This window comes from Schistocerca gregaria, chromosome 9 (assembly GCF_023897955.1).
Source record: "Schistocerca gregaria isolate iqSchGreg1 chromosome 9, iqSchGreg1.2, whole genome shotgun sequence".
Lineage (NCBI taxonomy): Eukaryota > Metazoa > Arthropoda > Insecta > Orthoptera > Acrididae > Schistocerca > Schistocerca gregaria.
Genome location: NC_064928.1, coordinates 70,497,240 through 70,518,997, shown reverse-complemented (window position 1 = coordinate 70,518,997; position 21,758 = coordinate 70,497,240). Strand labels below are relative to the sequence as shown.

The following is a 21,758-nucleotide window of genomic DNA, read 5'->3' as shown; positions in this document are numbered from 1 at the left end:
CAGGGGTGTAGAACAAGACAAATTACACATTAACAGGCATAAGCACCGACTGCTGGCCCCTAATATACTCAAACAGATGATCACAGAAATTACTTCTGGGTTACTTTATGTGTCTAAATACTGTATTTACTGGAATCTAAGCCGCACTCGAATATAAGCCGCACCTGAAAAATAACTCAAAATAAAGGAAAAAAAATTCCGAATCTAAGCCGCACCTGAAATTTGAGACTCGAAATTCAATGGGAGAGAAAAGTTTTAGGGTCGCACCTCCAAACCGAAACAAAGTTGGTCCATTGTAATATGAGACACAATTTAGGTCGAATGAATGACGATACCGCTACAGTAGTTTGGTTCGAGTCGTAAGCTTAGCAGTTGAGTTTTACCAGGTAGCCATTGCTATGCGTCAGGCGCTCCGTCCCTATTTATACGGGTACCCTTCCTTTTTCACGTGCTTCGTCTGGTTTGGATTGATTGCTTATTTTTCTTTGATCTGATAAGCGCCGTATTCTTTGTTGTAGGTGTTTACGTCACTCTAAGCTGAAAATGCATTGCTGTACTGTGTCATGCATCGTTTGTCGCAGTCTGATAGTGCGTGTTTAAGGCATGTCTCCGTTCGGGGCATGGCTTGCTTTTGAGCGCTCTACCGCCGTTTACAATATAAAAACAAAAAGAGAGGACTCGTCTCATTAGCGAAACAATGGCAAGAGACTGCTATTTGTTGTTACTTACACAGCTGCATTCTTTGATAATGATCAACAAGAACCAAATAATACACTGCGTATGATAGAACATGTTCTGAACGAGAGTTAGGCGAAAATTTTTCTCCGAATCAAATTCTGCACAGAAATTAGAGTCAGCTTAGATTTAGAAATCTAGTCAGTTGCCGTGCTTCATTTCTGACTGTATCACTATTAGGCATAAGAATAATACGAATATAAACATGGCACGATATGTATATTCTTCCGCGTTTGCTGGTGCTCACTCTAGTTTCGTAGTTTATTATGCATACAGGATTTAAATGTGATAGCAGCAAACACGAAAGGATACATGGCAAAATGTTTATATTCGTATTATTCTTATGGTGAGGAGAATACTGCATGTGATTCACATTTCATCAGGTTCCTATTAGCAACAATCTCTTCTCACAGGTAGGAAAAAATTCAGACAAATATCCCAGTCTTGCCAGTCGGATTTTCTTACTACATTGAAATTCTGCTACATTCGAAGATGAACAATACGGAATTTGTATTTACTTCGTTGGATACTGTATGAAAATGCAGTGGTCGAAACTCGGGGCGGAGAAAAAAATCTCGTCTTCCACCTTTTTTTTATTTACTGACGCAGAAGTTTTGGCGCCAGTATTTATCTTTGTGCCTACAAAGCATGCCATATATTTGACGGCAGAAGTTAATTGTGGGGGCACCTACCAACATTTTACAGAACTTTCGCTTGCTTTGCACTCGATTCTAAGCCGCAGGCGGTTTTTTGGATTACAAAAAGCGGAAAAAAAGTGCGGCTTAGATTCGACTAAATACGGTAAGAGAAAAAGCATCTACTTTGAAAAATAGTCACTGCTCCTTCTCTTATGAGGTCTGTTAGAAAAGTATCCGACTTGTAGTCCTCTCTTGTCTGAAATTGTGTTCCTTTCGACGGCCGTTTGGGTTTGGGGAATAGCTAGAAGTCGCAGGGCACCAATCGGGAGAATAAGGAGCCCGTTAAAGAACAGGAATCTCTTTTTTTTCTTTTTTTGCCGAGAAAGTCGGAATCGAGTGGGAGGAATGTGCTCGAGCATTGTCACAATGAAGGTGCTAATTTCCTGTTAACCTTAAGTCCAGTCTCTTGTGGTGCACAGCATCGCATAGGTAACAGAGGGCATCCCCATGGTACTCTTTGGTGATCGATTGACCCTGTGGTGTATCACACCGCAACAGTTAAAGAAAGCAGTCACCATCACTTTGATGTTGCTGCACTCTTGGCAGGGATTCTTTGGTCTCGGTGATGGGGAACGCTCCCACTGTGACGAATGGATTTGGTTTCGGAGTCATACCCATACACCCGGGCCACGCCGCCAGTGATTATAGTGTTCACAAAGTTGGAGTCACTGTTTGTGGTGTCCAATATGTCCTGCGAGACTCCAATAAAAAGTTGCTTTTGCTACGCTGTCAGCAGCATTGGCACGAATTTCACGGATACTCTCTTCACGGCAAAATCTTCATTCACAATGGAATGTGCTGATGCCCACCTCTTCCCCAATTTCTCCCATAAGCACGTGACAGTCCCGCAACACCACAGCATTCACTTTGGCAACGACCTCGACATTTCGGTATGTCGATGGCCGACCGGAGTGTAGCTCGCTCTTCGTCAATGTACAGCCGTCTTTAAACCAGTTGTACCACTCCTTAATCTGTGTGATACACACAGCAACATCACCAAAAGCCGTGAGAATCTTCCGACTGGTTTCCACCTGGCTGTCGGCCACTTCCTGGCAAAATTTGATGCAGTAGTGCTTCTCCAGTCATTCTGTCATTTCCCTTGCAATGAAAAACGCGTGAGTAATACCCACTACCTTGCCGAACTGCTACTTGCCAGCATCTAACGTTATTGACAGGTGAGAAAACATTCACACATGTGCACGAAGGTTCAAAGTCGGATCACGCACGTGCGCTGGGTAGAAATCCACCAACAGTTAATTTAACAAAATACGGTCAGATATTTTTCTAACTTACCTCATATACTACTTATTTGCTGTCAGTGAGATGAAGGTACTGAGCAGAATGTGCCAAGTTATGTGAGGCGTTATCAAATAGTAATGGAACTTTTTTTTAAATTTCGTGAGCTTTCTACATCCAAACTTCCTTTTTTTCCCCATCTCGTTGCTACACATGCTCCTGATATATGTTTGCATTTTCTTGAATATTTAGGTCATTGTTGACAGTCAAAAGGATTATACATGTTTGTTGATGAATTTTGCTTGGTGAATTTTTGCTTTTGAAAAGGTGGATCAAAGAATTTGCATTACATTCTGCTTGGAAAATGGAATAAAGTGGTGCACCACATTCAAAATGTTGACTGTGGCTTTTGGTAAATCTACTACGCGTAAGACAGGAGTTTATGAGTGATGTAAATATTTCAAAGAGGGTTGGGAAAACATTGAAGATGATGACCACCCTGGAGGCAGACTAGTACCTGATGAGAACGTGGGAGAAAAAAAAGAAAATAGTCCTGGAAAATATCCCATCACCATCAGAGAGGTTGCTGATGGTGTCAGCATATCACCTGGCTCATTCCAAGCAATTTTTTCACATGTTTTCGGCACAAAATGTGTAGCAGCAAAGTTTGTTCTAAAACTGTTGAATTTTGACAAGAATCAACACCGTGTAGACATAACATAGGATTTGCTGAATGAAGTCAACAAGGTTAAAACAGGTGACAAAACGTGGGTATACGAGTATGACGTAGAAACCGTGGCCAAGTCTTCTCAATTGAAACTGCCTGAACAGCCAAGACCAAAAAAATTCAACAATTTTCATCACATATGAAGGTTCTTCTCACCGTTTCCTTCGATTAGAACGGGGCAGAGCATCCTTACGGTTGTACGAACAATAAGGAATACTACCTCGAAGTTATGTGCTATCTACACGAAGCAATCTGAAGAAAATGACCAGAAATGTGGCAAAACCACTTGTGGAAATTGCCTCACAATAATGTTCATGCTCAGACCTCAATACTTGTTCCTGATTTTTTGGCAAAAAACAAAACTTTTATGTTGCCTCAGTCATCATACTCACTCGAGATGTACCCCTGCGACTTCCTGCTATTCCTGAGGCTGAAGAGAACCATGAAAGGACATCATTTTGCCACCATGGATGAGATAAAACGAAAAGTGAGTTGCAGAAGTGTTTCCAAGATTGAAAAAGTACTGGTACAAGTATGTTATATCTGAGGGAAAATGTTAATGTTGATGAATAAATAAAGATTTTTTTAAATAATCTGTCTTTTTTATCACACCTTGTACAGTTCCACTGGTGGGTAAAATATTGGAATCCTTCTCAATAGTTGGCCAAACAAATGACTATGACACTAATCATGTTGCAGCCCTGTGGGGATGGGGGGGGGGGGGGAGGGCTGTCAGGAGAGGAGACTGCTCGGTGGTGCAGATTCGCTGTGACGAAGGGCGGCATTTGTGATGTTCACAGTTCCCTATATATAACGTGTGATCAAAAAATCTGGCAAATGAATTTTTTAACACCAACTGCTGATGCTACAACCATTCGGTGTACTTTCTCCGATAGCCATTGAGATGTGCAACATCAAGTTACAGATGATGCGTCGAGACAGGGAACAGTAAGTCGGAACATGTTCCGACTTGACAGCTGGTGGCCAGAGACGATAGAGTGAAGTTGCGTTTACTGTGTCAAGTATTACGGATGTCGGTTCGCAAAGCAGCACTAAGGAGTGAATCGACCTGGTGCAGCTCGGACGATACTGTAGCCGCAGTGTAAAGAGAGGCCAAGAAAGACTTCATGAGGCATTTGATCGTAATTCAGCATCCTGCCATCCAGGCTGGGCAACATACTCTGCAGATAGAGACAAGATAACTGAGGACGGCAACCACTGAATGAGATAGCGTCCAAAGAATCTACATTGCACTGGTGCAAGTGATCGTGGAAGTATGGACTTTAAGATGGTGGTGGTTAGTGTTTAACGCCCCGAGGTCATTAGAGACGGAGCACAAGCTCGGGTTAGGGAAGGATTGGGAAGGAAATCGGCCGTGCCTTTCTCAAAGGAACCATCCCGGCATTTGCCTGAAACGATTTAGGGAAATCACGGAAAACCTAAATCAGGATGGCCGGAGACGGGATTGAACCGTCGTCCTCCAGAATGCGAGTCCAGTGTGCTATGGACTTTAAGACATAACAATGATGAGTGCAGTTGCTCCCTACAGTGGAAGCGCTGCTGACCTGCTGCCCGAGACCCAATGAATCCGGCAGAGAGTGCCTGCTGACCGGATAGTATGAGGGCAGATTCAGTAACAGAAACAACCATCTACAAGTTAGATGCATAAAAAATTGAACAAACAGAGAACAGAGTCTGGTTACAGGTTTTATTGTAGTTTTGTAGTAGTAGTGTGGTTAAGGGTTTTATTGTAGTTTTGTAGCAGTAGTAGAAGTAAACTCAGTATTAGATATAAATAGTTAATAAATAAATTTATTACTATCCAAGGAAATGTAATCTGCATGGCCTATTTTAGCTTTTCAGACAATAGGCTGCAATTATGAAGAATAAATAAAACTAAATAAATTAATGTAATCATGCATGAACATTAAGTTCTGCTTCAAGTTGCAAAAAAGTACCAAAGAAACTCATGAAATGTTAACATTGGTGTATGGTGATACTGACAAACTCCGAAGACTATTTGCAAGTAACAAGAGCAATTTAAAAGCAGAAATGAGTTGGTAGAAGATGAGCTATGTTCAGGACGCCTTTTAACCACAAAAACAGAAGAAAATGTGAAAAAAGTGGCAAAATTGTTCATTCAAACAGGTGAATAACTATTCGAGAGCTTACCAAAGAACTAATCATCTCATACGAGTCCGTGCAAAGCATTTTAATTTGCAAATAAGATGAGTGAGCACGAAATTTGTTCCCAGACTTTTGAGTGATGAACAGCAGCAAAGTCTTGTGTCAGTTTGCACATAGTTGAAGGACCACATTCATTCATGTCCAAAACCATTACTGGAGATGAAAATTCTTTTCGACATTGACAGGACAGTGTAATCGGAGTTCATACCGAGGGGAATTGTAAACACCGAATTTTACAAGGGCATATTGGAATGTTTGTGAAATGGTGTATGGAGAGAGAGACCAGCTGATTTGCAAGTTTTTAGCTGGAAAAGTGTTCCTGTTTGTCCACATCTGCCATCTGCCACTCACCAGATTCAGCATCATGTGACTTCTGGCTTTGTCCAAAAATTTAAACCGTGAAACTTCCCGACAGATTAAAATTGTGTGCTGGACTCAGACTCAAATTCGGGACCTTTGCCTTTCGTGGACAAGTGTTCTACCTAAACACAACTCACAACCCGTCCTCACAGCTTCAATTCTGCCAATACCTTGTCTCCTACCTTCCAAACTTCACAGAAGCTCTTCTTCGAACCTTCCAGAACTAGCATATCCTTTCTTCCAGGAGTTTACAACAAACTTCATGAGGGAATAAGTACACACATCATTACGGGAAAGGCAGTGATCAATGCCTTACAAATATTTACTATTAAAAAGTCTGTTCACGATTTATTTATCAAAGTGACCAGTTTCGACCACTACTGTGGTCATCTTCAGATCATTGAGTAGGAACCTCTTTCTGTTGGAGAATCACTACAACAGAAAGAGGTTCCTACTCAATGGTCTGAAGATGACCACAGTAGTAGTCGAAACCGGCCACCTTGATAAATAAATCATGATCAAGACTGTTTTTAATAGTAAACATCAAAAAAAGTTCTGCTTCATCCCAGTTCCCAGAACGCCTGAGAACAGACATTTACTATGGATATCGTATCTGAGACACAGTCTCTTTCACTGTTCAGAGATGTCATTAAACCTGCCCAAAGTTGTAAACAACCGTGCATGAGCAGTGTGTATTAGATGGAGGGGGTCTGACAGCCGGCTCGTTTTGTCTGTAGTATAACCATGCCTAGGTGTCAATACTGCAGTTCGATCGCATCCGCATTGTTACTTTGTAGCAAGAACGGCTCTCAACAACGGAAGTGTCAAGGCGTCTCTGACTGAACAAAAGCGAAGCAATGTTGTTCCGACATGTAGGAGATACAGAGATGTCCACTGCTGGTTGTCCTGGTAGGCACCATAATGGCTGTACGACACATGAATGCCAACTTCCAACTGATAGTGCAACAATACTAGCAGCATGTTGGTGAGGCATTCATCTTCATGGACAACAATTCATGCCCCCATCGTGCCCCTCTGTGAATGACTTCCTTCAGGATAACAACTAGAGTGGCCAGCATGTTCTCCTAATGTGGACACTATTGAACATGCCTGGGATAGATTGAAAAGGGCTGTCTATGAACGATGTGACCCATCAATCACTCCGAGGGATCTACGCCGGATCACTGTTAAGAAGTGGGACAACCTGGACCAACAGGACCTTGATGAACTTGTGGATGACGAATACAGGCATGCATCAATCCAAGAGGACGTGCTGCTGGGTATCAGAGGCACCGGTGTGTACAGCAGTCTGGACCACCACCTCTGAAGGTCTTGGTGTATGGTTGTACAACATGCAATGTGTGGTTTTCATGAGCAATAAAAAGGGCAGAAATGATGTTTATGTTGACCTCTATTCCATTTTTCTGTACAGGTTCTGAAACTATTGGAACTGAGGTGACGCAAAACTTTATTTGATGTGTGTATATTGTGAAGCAGTACTCAATGTCCAACTCCTCAAACAGATGCATACAAGCTGATTGTGGGTTAGCACTACATATTATTCTTACAACATGTTTTTTTTCTCAATGTAGACTTACTTTCTTAAAGATGAGTTACCGCAGAACACTATTCCATGTGATGTTCCTGAATAAAAATATGCAAAATATGTCAACTTACCCATTTAGCTCTCCCTAATATTCTAATATTTACACTGAATTAATTTGTTTTAGGAATTACAAAATGTGGTTTCATCCAATTTAAATTCTTGCCAATATGGACATCTAAGAATTTTGAAGTTTCCACTCTAATTATTATTTCCTCACCATGTATTACACTTAACATTGGTGCGGTACCTCCAGGTGTACAGAAATGAATATGTTGCGTCTTTTTAAAACTGGGGAGTGAGACCATTCGCAGAAAAATAATCAATAATAGTTTTAAGAACTTTCTTTGCCATTTCTTCTGTTTCTGCACATATGAATGGAGTGATAATAATTCCAGTGTTATCTGCAAAACTAGCCAATTTTGCCTGTTGTATACTAGACGGAAGATCATTTACATATATGAGGAACAGTAGTGGACCTACGGCTGAACCTTGGGGAACACCATACATCAATTCTCCACAGTCAGAATATGTTCTAGGATTACAGTGCATGAATTACTAAGAACAACTTTCAGCATTCTTTTGGTTAGATATGACATTATTGGATTGCTATACCATCAGTTCCATAAAATGTCAATTTATCTTAAGAGAATATTGTGATTCACACAGTCAATGCATTAGAGAGATTGCAACAAATACCAACTGGCAATATTTTATTATTTAATGCTTGTAAAATCTGGTGAGCAGATATGTAAATGGCATTCTCAGTAGAGAAACCCTTCTGAAACCCAAGCCGTGATTTGATAAGGATACTATTCTTGCTAAGGTGAGAGACTGTTCTAGAATACATCATTTTCTCAATAACGTTGGAGAATGATGTCAGCAGTGGAACAGGATAGTAGTTATTGACATATCTCTAACCACTTTCTTAAAGTGGGGCTAACAATGGCATATTTCAGTCTCCCTGGAAACATTCCTTGAGTTAGTGATGCATTATACACTACTGGCCAATAAAACTGCTACACCACAAAGATGACGTGCTACAGACGTGAAATTTAACCGACAGGAAGAAGATGCCGTGATGTGCAAATGATTAGCTTTTCAGAGCATTCACACAAGGTTCGCACCAGTGGCGACACCTACAATGTGCTGACATGAGGAAAGATTCCAACCGATTTCTCATACACAAACAGCAGTTGACCAGTGTTGCCTGGTGAAATGTTGTTGTGATGCCTCGCGTAAAGAGGAGAAATGTGCAGCATCACATTTCCAACTTTGATAAAGGCCGGATTGTAGCCTATCGCGATTGCGATTTATCGTATCGCGACATTGCTGCTCGCGTTGGTCGAGATCCAATGACTGTTAGCAGAATATGGAATCGGTGGGTTCAGAAGGGTAATACGGAACGCCGTGCTGGATCCCAATGGCCTCATATCACTAGCAGTCGAGATGATAGGCATCTTATCCGCATGACTGTAATGGATTGTGCAGCCACATCTCGATCCCTGAGTAAACAGATGGGGACGTTTGCAAGACAACAACCATCTGCACGAAACATTCGATGACGTCTGCAGCAGCATGGACTATCTTCTCGGAGACCATGGCTGTGGTTACCCTTGACGCTGCATCACAGACAGGAGCGCCTGTAATACGGAATAATTTTCTGGGGTACTTCCACAAAGATACAAAGAATTCATTAAGCAGAAATGTGTTGCAATGATATTCTTTTATTCATCTTATTTATTCACATATCGTGTTCCACAAAGCCCATGAAGAAGGAGAGCCCTAACTGATGTGGAACAACTCAAGTTAAACACCAACAGACAGAATTAACAACCACTCACTAATTCTGTGAAGTATACTAAAAACAAACTATGACTAGAACAAATTTACTCAAACTGATAATTATGGTAATTACTTCTAGATTAATTTGTATAAATATATCTGGAAACCATGTAAGCCACTACATAAAAAGAATTATGCAACCTAGGTACCAGTGCACTGACAGTGTCATTGGTTTTTCCAATGCATGCTGCTGTTGGAAACTGTTTGTGTGACAAAATATGGGAAGTCAACACAACGAATCACAAATCAGGGATAGGAGTCAGCCAATGAGATTCTCATTTGTAATTTCCTATGGTTGATAAATAAAGTTAAAGTTAGCAGGTACTTCGTTCTATTAGCTTAGAACGTAAACCAATTGCTGGAATGTTTCGTAAACGCAGAAATAGAATATATATATATATATATATATATATATATATATATATATATATATATATATATGATGTGCGGATGGATATGTGTGTGTGTGCGCGCGAGTGTACACCTGTCCTTCTTTCCCCCTAAGGGAAGTCTTTCCGCTCCTGGGATTGGAATGACTCCTTACCCTCTCCCTTAAAACCCACATCCTTTCGTCTTTCCCTCTCCTTCCTGCTTTCCTGAAGAAGCAACCATCGGTTGCGAAAGCTAGTAATTCTGTGTGTGTGTTTGTGTGTTTTGTTCATTGTGCCTGTCTGCCGGCGCTTTCCCGCTTGGTAAGTCTCACAAATGTATACCTCGAGCTACACTACACATCAGTCTATTATGGCAATCATATTTGTGTATCGAGATTCGCAGGCTTCACCAATTCACAAGGAAATTATCACATTCCAATCCAACCTAATTCTCGGGCTACACTAGAGCTCAGTCTGTCAGCTCATCTAGGGTTCCCCCCCCCCCTCCCTCCCCCCCCCCCCCCATTCGCCAAGTGACAAACAAACCATCACATTCCAACTTAGCTTAAGCTTCAGGCTACAGTACAGGTCAATTTGTCAGCACACTAGCTTTTTCTGATCAATAAAGAAATACCACAGTCAGTCAGCAGCTTTAAATTGATAAAAACCAGTTCAGCAAAAATTATTCTGGCATTCTCAGAATCAAAGGCAAATGTAATTAATACATGTCTTCTCCCAAAATTAATCTTAGATTTAGTATTTCTCTGGTTACCATGTACTACAATCTGATTTGCTACAAAAAAAGAGGGGGGGGGGGGGGGGTCTGTGAAATGCCAACATCAGCATGCAATGCAATGATTGCCACCACCGCATGTGCAGTTCAGTCAGCAAACTAATGACAGCCACACAATATATTTACTTTCTCTTGGAGTCTCTCAGTGAAGAATCGAATCGTGTACAATGTTAAAATAGTTGTGTTCACAAATATAACACTATGAATTAAAATAGCCTTCACTATCCACAGCATAATCTTACTCTTGCTAAAAGATAGCAAAGTATGCACTTTAAAAATATCTGACCACATCTCTTGTGAATTAAAGTTGCTGGCAGACAACGATAGTTATAAAAACAGATAGGTGGATTTCACATTAGATAGAATTAAGTGGCTCTGTTACTTTCATCAATTTTTTTTTGCACATTACGATTTCAATAACCTTGTTACATGAATGGCCAGAACATAGCCGTGTTTTCATAGACAAAATTTATCTTATTTCTAAACCAACTAACAAGTTAACACCACTGTGAGTTGCCATGAACTAAACTAGATTTATGAAGAACATAATACGACTGTCACAGTAACAGAAACATGTTCATTTTGTATTACTTTACATGGATTAGTTATAATATTATTCCATGTTCCGTTTTCTTTGCAATAAATTTACATAAAATTTTGAATGTACATCTGAAAAGCATCCACAAAATTTTTTTTGTCTGCATGTGGATACATAATATCAAATGAAAATATTTGGTTCCAGAGACCTTTTCAAGTCCCAAACATCTATACCCAAATTGAGGCAATAAATGAAAATTAGTACCAAGGCCGGGATGCAAACACTGGTTGCTCGTTCATTAGGCAGTAGTGCTAACCACTCTGCCACCGAGGCATAGTGGCTTTGAGTAATTGCATGGACTACCCTATACACCTCTCTCTTCAACCCAAATTGCCATTCATGCCTCAGCCCACTTGGTATTCCTCCTAAACACAAATAGCCCGGCCTTGGTACAAATTTTCATACATCACTTCAGTCTGCATATAAACATGAAGGATAGATAACAAATTTACTCCTTTAACAACAGGGTAATTTCATATCAATTGGATCAATTTTAGAACTCATCCTCAACTCATTATCTCCAATTTCAGTCAAATTTTTTATATATTCACTATAGAACAACTTAAACTGTACAAAATTTGAGTTCACGATGCAAAAATTCGTGATTTTAGGACATTTTCACTGGAGGGCTAAAAACATAATGCAAGCTCTACAATAGTTTTGGACACACTTAAGATGACTTAAAATTGAAACGGTCTATAATCCAAAGAAGATATTTCTAACAAAAACGCAATTTTGTTTCACTCTGTTAAAATTTCATGGCTGTGTTGTCCATCACTTTTGAGCTGCATGAGGCCTTCGTTCAGAAACAGTGAATACCAACAATTTTTCAACGCTACTGTGACTGATAATTTTTGGCCAAAGCATACAGAATGCCTTTTGGTAGGTACGCAGAGAAGTTGCTGGTTATCATTTATTCCAAACTTGAGCAGTCATTTGCAAGTTTCCTAGAAGCTGTTAACATACAAATACACAATTAATTTTTAACAAATTTCTGTGTGAGAACTTAAAGCATGATGGAGTAACTTGGGTCAGCAACTTCTGTTAATCAATAGAACAAAAAACCTGTCCAAGTAGCAAATATTTTACTTTTCAATCAATGACTAGTTTCAAGCCGAGACTCATATTCAAATCAACATAAGAAAGTCAAAAATGGCATTTCCAAAGACGTCAAAAAAAAAAGTGTAATGTGCATTCACAGTGCATACAGTTATGTGTGAGTATTCTAGAAGCTATTAATGTGTAAACACACAATTAATTTTTCTCTAATTTCTGTGTATTTTGATGGCATATTGCTAAACACAACATTTTCTTAATTTTTGAGCATTACAAAAAGCAGGTGTATTTGTACTGGAAAAGATATTACTTGTTTTGGAGATTCCCTGGACAAAGTTCAAAAAATAATCTTCAAAACACTACTATATTTGTAAACTGTTGTCACACTTTATTTTTATACCATTTTTGTAATTTTTAGCTTCTTAGGTTTGTATATTTTCTAATTTTTCGGTTTTTAATCCATATTTAACCAAATCCAATAAATTATTATGACACTGTGTATATCCAAAGCAGAGAACATACTGCTACCCTACTATACCTGAGTTGGACAAAATAATTGTTTTCAAGTACTAAGTACATCTACACAGTCATTTCCAGATCACATTGGCTAAAAACGAAGAAAGTGAAACTATTAGTTGATAGTCATGCAGAAAACATTCTGGAATTATTGACAAACAATGTGGATGACAGTATTCAAGTTTCTGGCATCATAAAACCTGGTGCAAATTTTGGAAGTGTAACGGTGAGTGTTAACGAAGAATGTGCTGTGCTAGGGGTGCCAATAACATCTACAGGAATGAAGCTAGTGCCTTTATTAACAAGCTGTTTAAAGCACTTGCATTTCGCCAATGTCATCGTAACAACATTACCACTAAGGTATGACTTACCAGCCTGGTTGTGCATTAACAAAGAAATTAGACTCACTAATTTGAAGCTGAAAAACTTCTGTGCCAAGTCTGTGAATGTTAAGGTAATAGACAGTAGTAACAATGAAAGAAACTGTTTCACACACCATGGAATGCACCTAAACAAATGTGGTAAAAGGATGCTAGCTTGTAACATAAGCAATGCTCTTTGAGAGAGCTCTCTCATCAGCGAAAGTAGAAAGAAGTCTGTTGTTGTGCTGGCAATCTTTGACACAGAAACTAACAGAGCGGAACAATTCCCATGGAATTTGGTTCACAAGAAACAAAATAACGGAATGCAATTTAGAACTGAAAATCTACTCAGGTGCCACATTCAATGACCAATTAAATGCTTCTCTCTTTGATTTAGTTCATAATAATTTCATAATGGATGTTAATATAGATGGTCTATCAATAGTAATGATGAACAAATTGTATGAACTAGAATATTTCTGGAGAACACACATTCTGTAAAAGTTATATGCTTAAACTTGATAAACTCACTTTCAGGTTACAATTCAGCAGCAAGTTTATGAAGAAAAAATGGTTTTGGGGGATTGGGCACTCTAGTAGATGAATCACTAGGCTTTGAAGTCAGGCAGACATTTAATTGCTTGAATGGGGAACTATTATTTGAAAGCTGCTGCATCAAACTTGTGGAATATGTCATATTAATTATTAGCATACATCATGTCCCTGACATTTCAGCTACATGTGTGTTTTTGGACAAATCTGAAACCTTGCTGTGTAAGATACAGACAGAAAAGTTATGTAAAAAGGTCGTATTTTGTGCTGACTTCAACATAAATGTAATAGCTGATGACAGGGGTCTTCCCCCCCCCCCCCCCCCCCCCCCTCTGAAGGACATGTTTTCTACATATGGCTTATCATTAAACTTCAGCAAGTACACCAGAATAACAGCATCTTCTGCAACATGTACAGATAATACAGTGAGCAGTATCAACTATGGTGCTACAGAAAAGTTTATCTTGGAAGTAGGTATATCTGACCATTCAGCCGTTTTTATCTCATTGCCAAATTTAGGTAAAACTGTAACAGTGAAAGGAGTCAGGAACATCAACCAACACAATACGACACATTTGTCTCACGACCAACTGAAACTTCCTGGTCTTTCAGCAGGTGGTACTTGGTAAACAGAAACGACAATGCTTTTGTAAAAAAAAAAGTACATGGAGAACTGAAGGCATCAGGATCTCTAGTATAAGTAAGAGGAAACTGCACACGGAAGTAAAGGACAACCATGATGCAGAGTTCATCAGCTATGTAAACAAACACAAAAGAATATTTGGCAGAGTAGTTAAACAGGCAAAACAAATGGCGAACAGTAAATACATGTCAGATGCCACAAGTAAATCAAACGCTGTATGGCAGATTGTCAAGACTGAAATGTGTGCTGAAAAAACAAAAGGTTTTAATCGTAAATTAGAAATAGATGGGGAAATGATTACAAACTCCAGACATATTTGCAAAGAATTCAACATGTATTTCACAAATTCTAACAAAATTGATTATCTCCCTCCTCCACACATAGGCCCCAATATAATGCGGCACAGATGAGTAGAATTCAAATTTACTTGTGTATACCGTTATGAAGTGACTAACATTATAAAATCCCTAAGAAATCTTAAATCTGTGGGCTGGAATGAAGTTCCAAGAAAAATAACAAATGCAGGATGTGATAATATTGCACCTCAAATCTGTTACATAAGAAATCAATCGTTTGATGAGGGCTGCTATATGAACAGGCAGAAGTATGCAGAAGTTCAACTTATCTACAAAAAGGCAGACAAGAGGAGGTAGGAATTTTTCACCCAGTTTCAGTAATACCAATTATTTCTAATATATCTGAGCGATTAGTGTGTAACCAATTAGAAAAATATAACAATAAACATAACATTATTCTTAATAATCAGTATGGATTTAGGGAGAGTCGAAGCACTGTGCACACCATTAATGAACTGATCACTAAAATAAGCAAATGCCTCGACAACAAGGAGGGCATATCCGATATTTTCTGTGACCTCAGTAAGGCATTTGATATGGTAAACCATAAGCAGATGTTCTGCATATTATCTTCATACGGCTTCCATGAAAATTTTTAAAGTTGGTTCACATCTCATCTTACAAACAGGTAACAGAAGGCTGCTATACAACATCAGGATGAGAAAGCTTGCCCATTACTATGAAGGCAGAGAACTGATAACTGCAGAACCTGTTAAATTTCGGGGAGTGGCCATAAATAAAAACTTGTTATGGGCTGATCATGTGGAGTGCTTACTGAAGCAGTTAAATAGTTTCATTTACGCAATAACAGTTGTAAATAAAGTAACTGACTTAGCTGTTAGTAAAATCATCTATCATGCATATTTTGTATCAGTTGTAAGATATGCCATGATTTTTTGGGGACTCGAAATAGAAAGCCTCCTCAGAGTGTTCAAGCTACAGGAAAAAGTTATCACAGCTACAACTGGAACAAACAACAGACAATCATGCACACCTTTATTTGCAAGCCTTGACTTACTGACAGTTCCTTCTATGTTTATATATGAAACACTTCAAAACGGTTCAAATGGCTCTGAGCACTACGGGATTTAACATCTGAGGTCACCAGTCCCCTAGAACTTAGAACTACTTCAACCTAATTAACCTAATGACATCACAAACATCCATGCCCAAGGCAGGATTCGAACCTGTGACCGTAGCAGCAGTGCGGTTCCGGACTGAAGCACCTAGAACCGCTCGGCCACAGCAACCAGCTTGAAACAATTCTCTGAGTTGAGTTAAAAAATCCACATCTTTTTGAGGAAGATTCATTTACATGTGCTTATTAACCGAGGGACAAACAAGATTACATGTTACCTTACCACAGACTAACATTATCTGAATATACTACATATTACAGGGCTTTGAAGCTTAGCTAAAAAGAAAACGCTAATACAGTGTGGATGATTTTATAAATAAGGACAAGTAGGAGATATTACATTAGTTTTGTTTTCCTGATTCTCTCTCTCTCTCTCTCTCTCTCTCCATTACATTTTATGTGCATGCGTATGTTCCCTTTTAATGGAGGTATACAGGGCGTTACAAAAAGGTATGGCCAAACTTTCAGGAAACATTCCTCACACACAAAGAAAGAAAATATGTTATGTGGACATCTGTCCGGAAACGCTTACTTTCCATGTTAGAGCTCATTGTATTACTTCTCTTCAAATCACATTAATCATGGAATGGAAACACACAGCAACAGAACCTACCAGCGTGACTTGAAACACTTTGTTACAGAAAATGTTCAAAATGTCCTCCGTTAGCGAAGATACATGCATCCACTCTCTGTCGCATGGAATCCCTGATGCGCTGATGCAGCCCTGGAGAATGGCGTATTGTATCACAGCCGTCCACAATACGAGCACGAAGAGTCTCTACATTTGGTACCGGGGTTGCGTAGACAAGAGCTTTCAAATGCCCCCATAAATGAAAGCCAAGAGTGTTGAGGTCAGGAGAGCGTGGAGGCCATGGAATTGGTCCGCCTCTACCAATCCATCGGTCACCGAATCTGGTGTTGAGAAGCGTACGAACACTTCGACTAAAATGTGCAGGAGCTCCATTGTGCATGAACCACATGTTGTGTCGTACTTGTAAAGGCACATGTTTTAGCAGCACAGGTAGACTATCCCTTCTGAAATCATGATAACGTGCGCCATTGAGAGTAGGTGGAAGAACATGGGGCCCAATCAAGGAATCACCAACAATGCCTGCAGAAACGTTCACAGAAAATCTGTGTTGATGACGTGATTGCACAATTGCGTGCGAATTCTCGTCAGCCCACCACACATGTTCATTGTGAAAATTTACAATTTGATCACATTGGAATGAAATCTCATCCGTAAAGAGAATATTTGCACTGAAATGAGGATTGACACATTGGATGAACCATTCGCAGAAGTGTACTTGTGAAGGCCAATAAGCTGCTGATAGTGCCTGCACATGCTGTACATGGTACGGAAAAACTGGTTCTCCCATAGCACTCTCCATACAGTGACGTGGTCAACGTTACCTTGTACAGCAGCAACTTCTCTGACGCTGACATTAAGGTTATCGTCAGCTGCACGAAGAATTGCCTCGTCCATTGCAGGTGTCCTCGTCGTTCTAGGTCTTCCCCAGTCGTGAGTCATAGGCTGGAATGTTCCGTGCTCCCTAAGACGCCGATCAATTGCTTCGAACGTCTTCCTGTCTGGACACCTTCGTTCTGGAAATCTGTCTCGATACAAACGTACCGCGCCGCGGCTACTGCCCCGTGCTAATCCATACATCAAATGGGCATCTGCCAACTCCGCATTTGTAAACATTGCACTGACTGCAAAATCACGTTTGTGATGAACACTAACCTGTTGATGCTACGTACTGATGTGCTTGATGCTAGTACTGTAGAGCAATGAGTCGCATGTCAACACAAGCACCGAAGTCAACATTACCTTCCTTCAATTGGGCCAACTAGCTGTGAATCAAGGAAGTACAGTACATACTGACGAAACTAAAATGAGCTCTAACATGGAAATTAAGTGTTTCCGGACACATGTCCACATAACATCATTTCTTTATTTGTGTGTGAGGAACGTTTCCTGAAAGTTTGGCCATACCTTTTTATAACACCCTGTATATTCTTTCTATATGTGTCCATACTTATAAACTATGTATCTAAATATCTAGATGTATAAATATATACTACTTTTATGGAAGTATGTGCTCTTACGAAGTATGTCCATGTTTTTAAACTAGAGCAACACACATGAAAAATACTTAAATAGGACAGATTTTAAACCACAGTGTAAATTTTAAGAAACAGGAAGAAATTTAACATGTAATTATCTTTTTAAGTTGCAATGTGCTTCTAGGAGCAACCATATGCTGTGTTTTAATGTATCTCATTTTAAGGTGTACTTAGGTATGCCTAGAATTATTCACTGGTGAGTCCCAATGTTTCAGTCAAATGATTGCACGTAACACGTCTTGTGACAAAGATTCTTTTCTATTCTAACATATGCTGTGTTATAATTTTTAATCACAATCTGGTCGAGAGAGAGAGAGAGAGAGAGAAAGAGAGAGAGAGAGGGGGGGGGGTTCTAGCACTTGAGAAGTACATTTGTACAAATCACCTATTGATGAGTGTGTTGATTTTAATTATAACCAATAAATTAATCACATTTTTGTCTTTTGTTGCTAACTTAGTTGTCAAGCCAGCAATAAAAACACAACTTTTCTTTAAAAGGTTTATTCATGAATGTATTGCAATTATTTTGTGCAGCACAAATGGCTCAAGATGTTAGCCCTGACTCACTGTCATTCATAACTGGTTGTTTGGACAATTCAGATTACCATTAGCCCTTTGTCAGTTACCTAGTGCTGTAAAAACGCACTGAACGCATTCCAATATGGTCAACAAAGACTGTACAAACATGCTCTGGTTACGACCACGAAACAGATTCAATGATTTGCTTCTAATATGAAGCACAGCTTCTCACTTTTTTTGATTCCTTGCAAATGTATTATCACAATCCATTAGAAGAGGGAGAGGGGAAGACAAAAAAGTGTCATTAAAATGGTGTTTTTGATAAGAGCAGCTGAATTAAGAACACTAAAAAAATTGTGCCCAATGTGTCAAAATGAGGTGTGCAAGAAACTTGCTGCTACAACACCATCCTCAGAGGCTTTAGGTGGGAATGGAATGAACAAATGGAAACTGCGAAAAGGGTCAGGTCTACTTCTCACAGTCTAAGTCACTCTCCTCAAAGACTGACACAAAGTCTCAAACTAACATTTGCAAAGCTACATTAAGATCAAGATTTAAAAGTACAAAATGAAATTTGTGGGTAGATCACAGATTCTGATGGGTTCAAACAAAACATAGTTTTTCAGCAAAATTCTAATACTGCAATGCCTGAGAACTGCACTCCCCATCAACTGCTGCATTGAGTTAAGAATGCACTCACAAAGATCGTACTGCATCACCTGCAGAATATTTCTGAACAAATGTAAATTTGTGCCAGATTGGGACTCGGACCTGTGTTTCGCACATGTCACGGGCAGCCAGCCACCTTAACGACTTCGGCTATCTGAGCCCACCTCCAGGAGCGGCTCAAACCCCAATCCTGGCGCCTCCAGTACCCTGTGCTTGGGCTACATTGCTGTGATTCCACTACAGGGTAAAACACTGTTTCCTCTTGTTATTGCCTTGCCATGGCGTGAAATACTGATTAAGGTGACTGATTGTGACAAACAAGGAGTCCATGTTCAAGTCCTCGTCTGACAAAAATATTCATTAGTTCTGCAGTTGATGCAGATCCATAATCAGAATTAGTGAGTTCATCTTAAAAATGTAATAATCCGTTTGGATTATGTCAACCCACTGAATGAGGTGAAGTGAAAAAAACTGTATTTCGTAATACAGTTCTTAATAGAGAGATTTGCAAATGTTAACGTTTACTCCAAAATGTTTGTCAGTACCACAGGCTAGTTCCTGAATCATCATTTCAGCAAGAATGGTTAGACAAGATAGCATGCCTAAACACAACACAGTTACATAAACAGTGTCTGGCAGAAAGACTGGGAAGGATCTCTTGCATTGTTCTGAGTAACACTAATAGAACATTTTCTACGAGCTGTACATCATGGAATTAAAGAAAGATTTAGGAATGTCTGACAGGGGTATTTCCAAGCTCATAGCTTTAACCTTATCCATAGTGTCTCCAAAAGTAACAAACCTTTCCTCCAGTAGAGAAATGACTGCTCTTTCTTGAGAAACAAATTTTGCAATTTGGCATGAGAATATGCAAAAATATTATAAAAATTAATGGCATGTTTATACATTAATAACTGTTAGAATACAAAAACAGTAAGGCAAAGTTTGGTAGAAATAGGCAACTTCTCTGTGGATCTACCAAATGGCACTCAGTAATCTTTGTCGATAAACTATTGCAGTCACAAAACGGTTGAAAAATTGTTGCAGTCGACTGTTTCCCAACTTTGACCTTTTGTAGCTCGAAAATAGTGAACACTGCCCTGACATCAAAAAAGTGTGTTGGGCAAAGTTTTGCATATGATCCAAATATCTCCTTTGGTTTAGTAATAGTTTTGTTTTATTCTACAAGATACATCTGCGCAAAAATTCATTCAGTTTGCAAGTGATTTTGTGGGACCCTTTGATTCGCTTGGTGTGTACTACCCCAAATGTAAATAAACAGAAGTTCATTCGCACTGCCATCTTCCGCAGCAGCAGTTCAAACGCTCTTGTTAGGTTTCCATCTCAAGCTTACTGCAATTGAAACTAAGTTTGTTTTCGCATTACAGATAGGATTTCATTTCTTCTCAGATCTAAAATAATAAACGAGAAATACGTAACCGGGCAGTCATCTAATTAATATATAAAGTCCTAAGATTGCACATCCAGGGATAACGTAAAAAGAGCCTTACTTATTAACAATGTTAACACTGAATTCAGACAGCTATTTTCATAGGAATCACATTGGATTATTACTATTATTGTTATGTAACTTACACGTCCCATGTTCTGGATACGTTAGTCTATTAAATCTGTTAAGAGCTTTCTACAATTTGCCTGATTTTTCATGCAATCGAGCCGAAAAATGTAATTTTCAGGTCATTCCCTCAATAAAGATTGCACACTCTCATTCGACAGTTATCAACATATACTCACCATGTTCAGAACGAATTCTTATGAAATGGAAAACGGGAGCCTTTATTTAAAAAAAAAAAAATCTGTGAATTTCTTAACATAAGAAACAGCTGACATAGTGTAAACTTGAAGTTTAATCGTACAGTACTATGGAGTTGCCAACGGCGCATTGCCAGTGAACTGTAGAGTAATAGCTGCACTGATGACGCATTGCTGTATTGTTCCGCAAATTATGTGCATTTGAAGAAATAATTATTGTATTTATACACAGTTTCTATGCAACTTTTCAATGATAATAAATAGTATTGGATTCCATTACATAATGCAGCATTGATGACATGATGGTAGACCTGCAGAATATTCGTTGAAAAACAAAGACAAATCACTGGGCGTGATAATGTTAAGAGCTTATCAGTTTTCAGAACCAGTCATATAATCTAGGAAATGAACTGGCACTAGTGCTACAAAGCTAAGGGGATAATGAGTTTTTTAACAATTTAGTGACCAATGGGAACTATACTATAGTTCCCACTCCTTTGTTTTCGCTGTAAGTTCAATACCTCGGTGGTAATCAGTGTTCCCACTTCTAAATTGTGCTGCCATCTCTGTTAGAGTGTGCTAACTACATGTAGATTGTCAACGGGTGTGCGAAAGCGGTTGTATTTTAATCTTGTTAGTCAATCAATGCAGAAGCGCAGTACCTGCGTTAGTAGAGGTGGGCCAAACGGTTATTCTGGAGTAACCGTTATCACAGTTCCAGTTATTCTTTGATAACCGTTATTGTTCACGGTTACTAATAACAGCCAAGTTATTTTTCGCTAGCGAATACCGAATACTCCGAGGGGCTACAGTTCAATAACGACATAGTTGGAATCCATCAGTTTAGTTATCAGTATAGCTGCGAGTAGCGTGAAATGGCAGGAATTCGCATGA

The 21,758-nt window shown here is 39.2% G+C and overlaps 1 protein-coding gene across 22 annotated transcripts in view; it reads right to left on the bottom strand.

Moving 5' to 3' along the window:
* LOC126291418 (zinc finger protein 501-like) overlaps window positions 1-21,288 on the bottom strand; it is a 235,455-nt gene extending 214,167 nt beyond the window's left edge. For 5 of the 22 annotated variants that reach the window (XM_049984916.1, XM_049984917.1, XM_049984921.1 and 2 more), the window contains exon 1: window positions 20,847-21,135. In XM_049984916.1, coding sequence (XP_049840873.1) covers window positions 20,847-20,849 — 3 coding nt within the window. In that variant the 5' untranslated portion in view covers window positions 20,850-21,135. The other 17 variants (XM_049984923.1, XM_049984927.1, XM_049984918.1 and 14 more) reach the window with 14 other exon arrangements.
* Window positions 21,289-21,758: the final 470 nt, after the last annotated feature.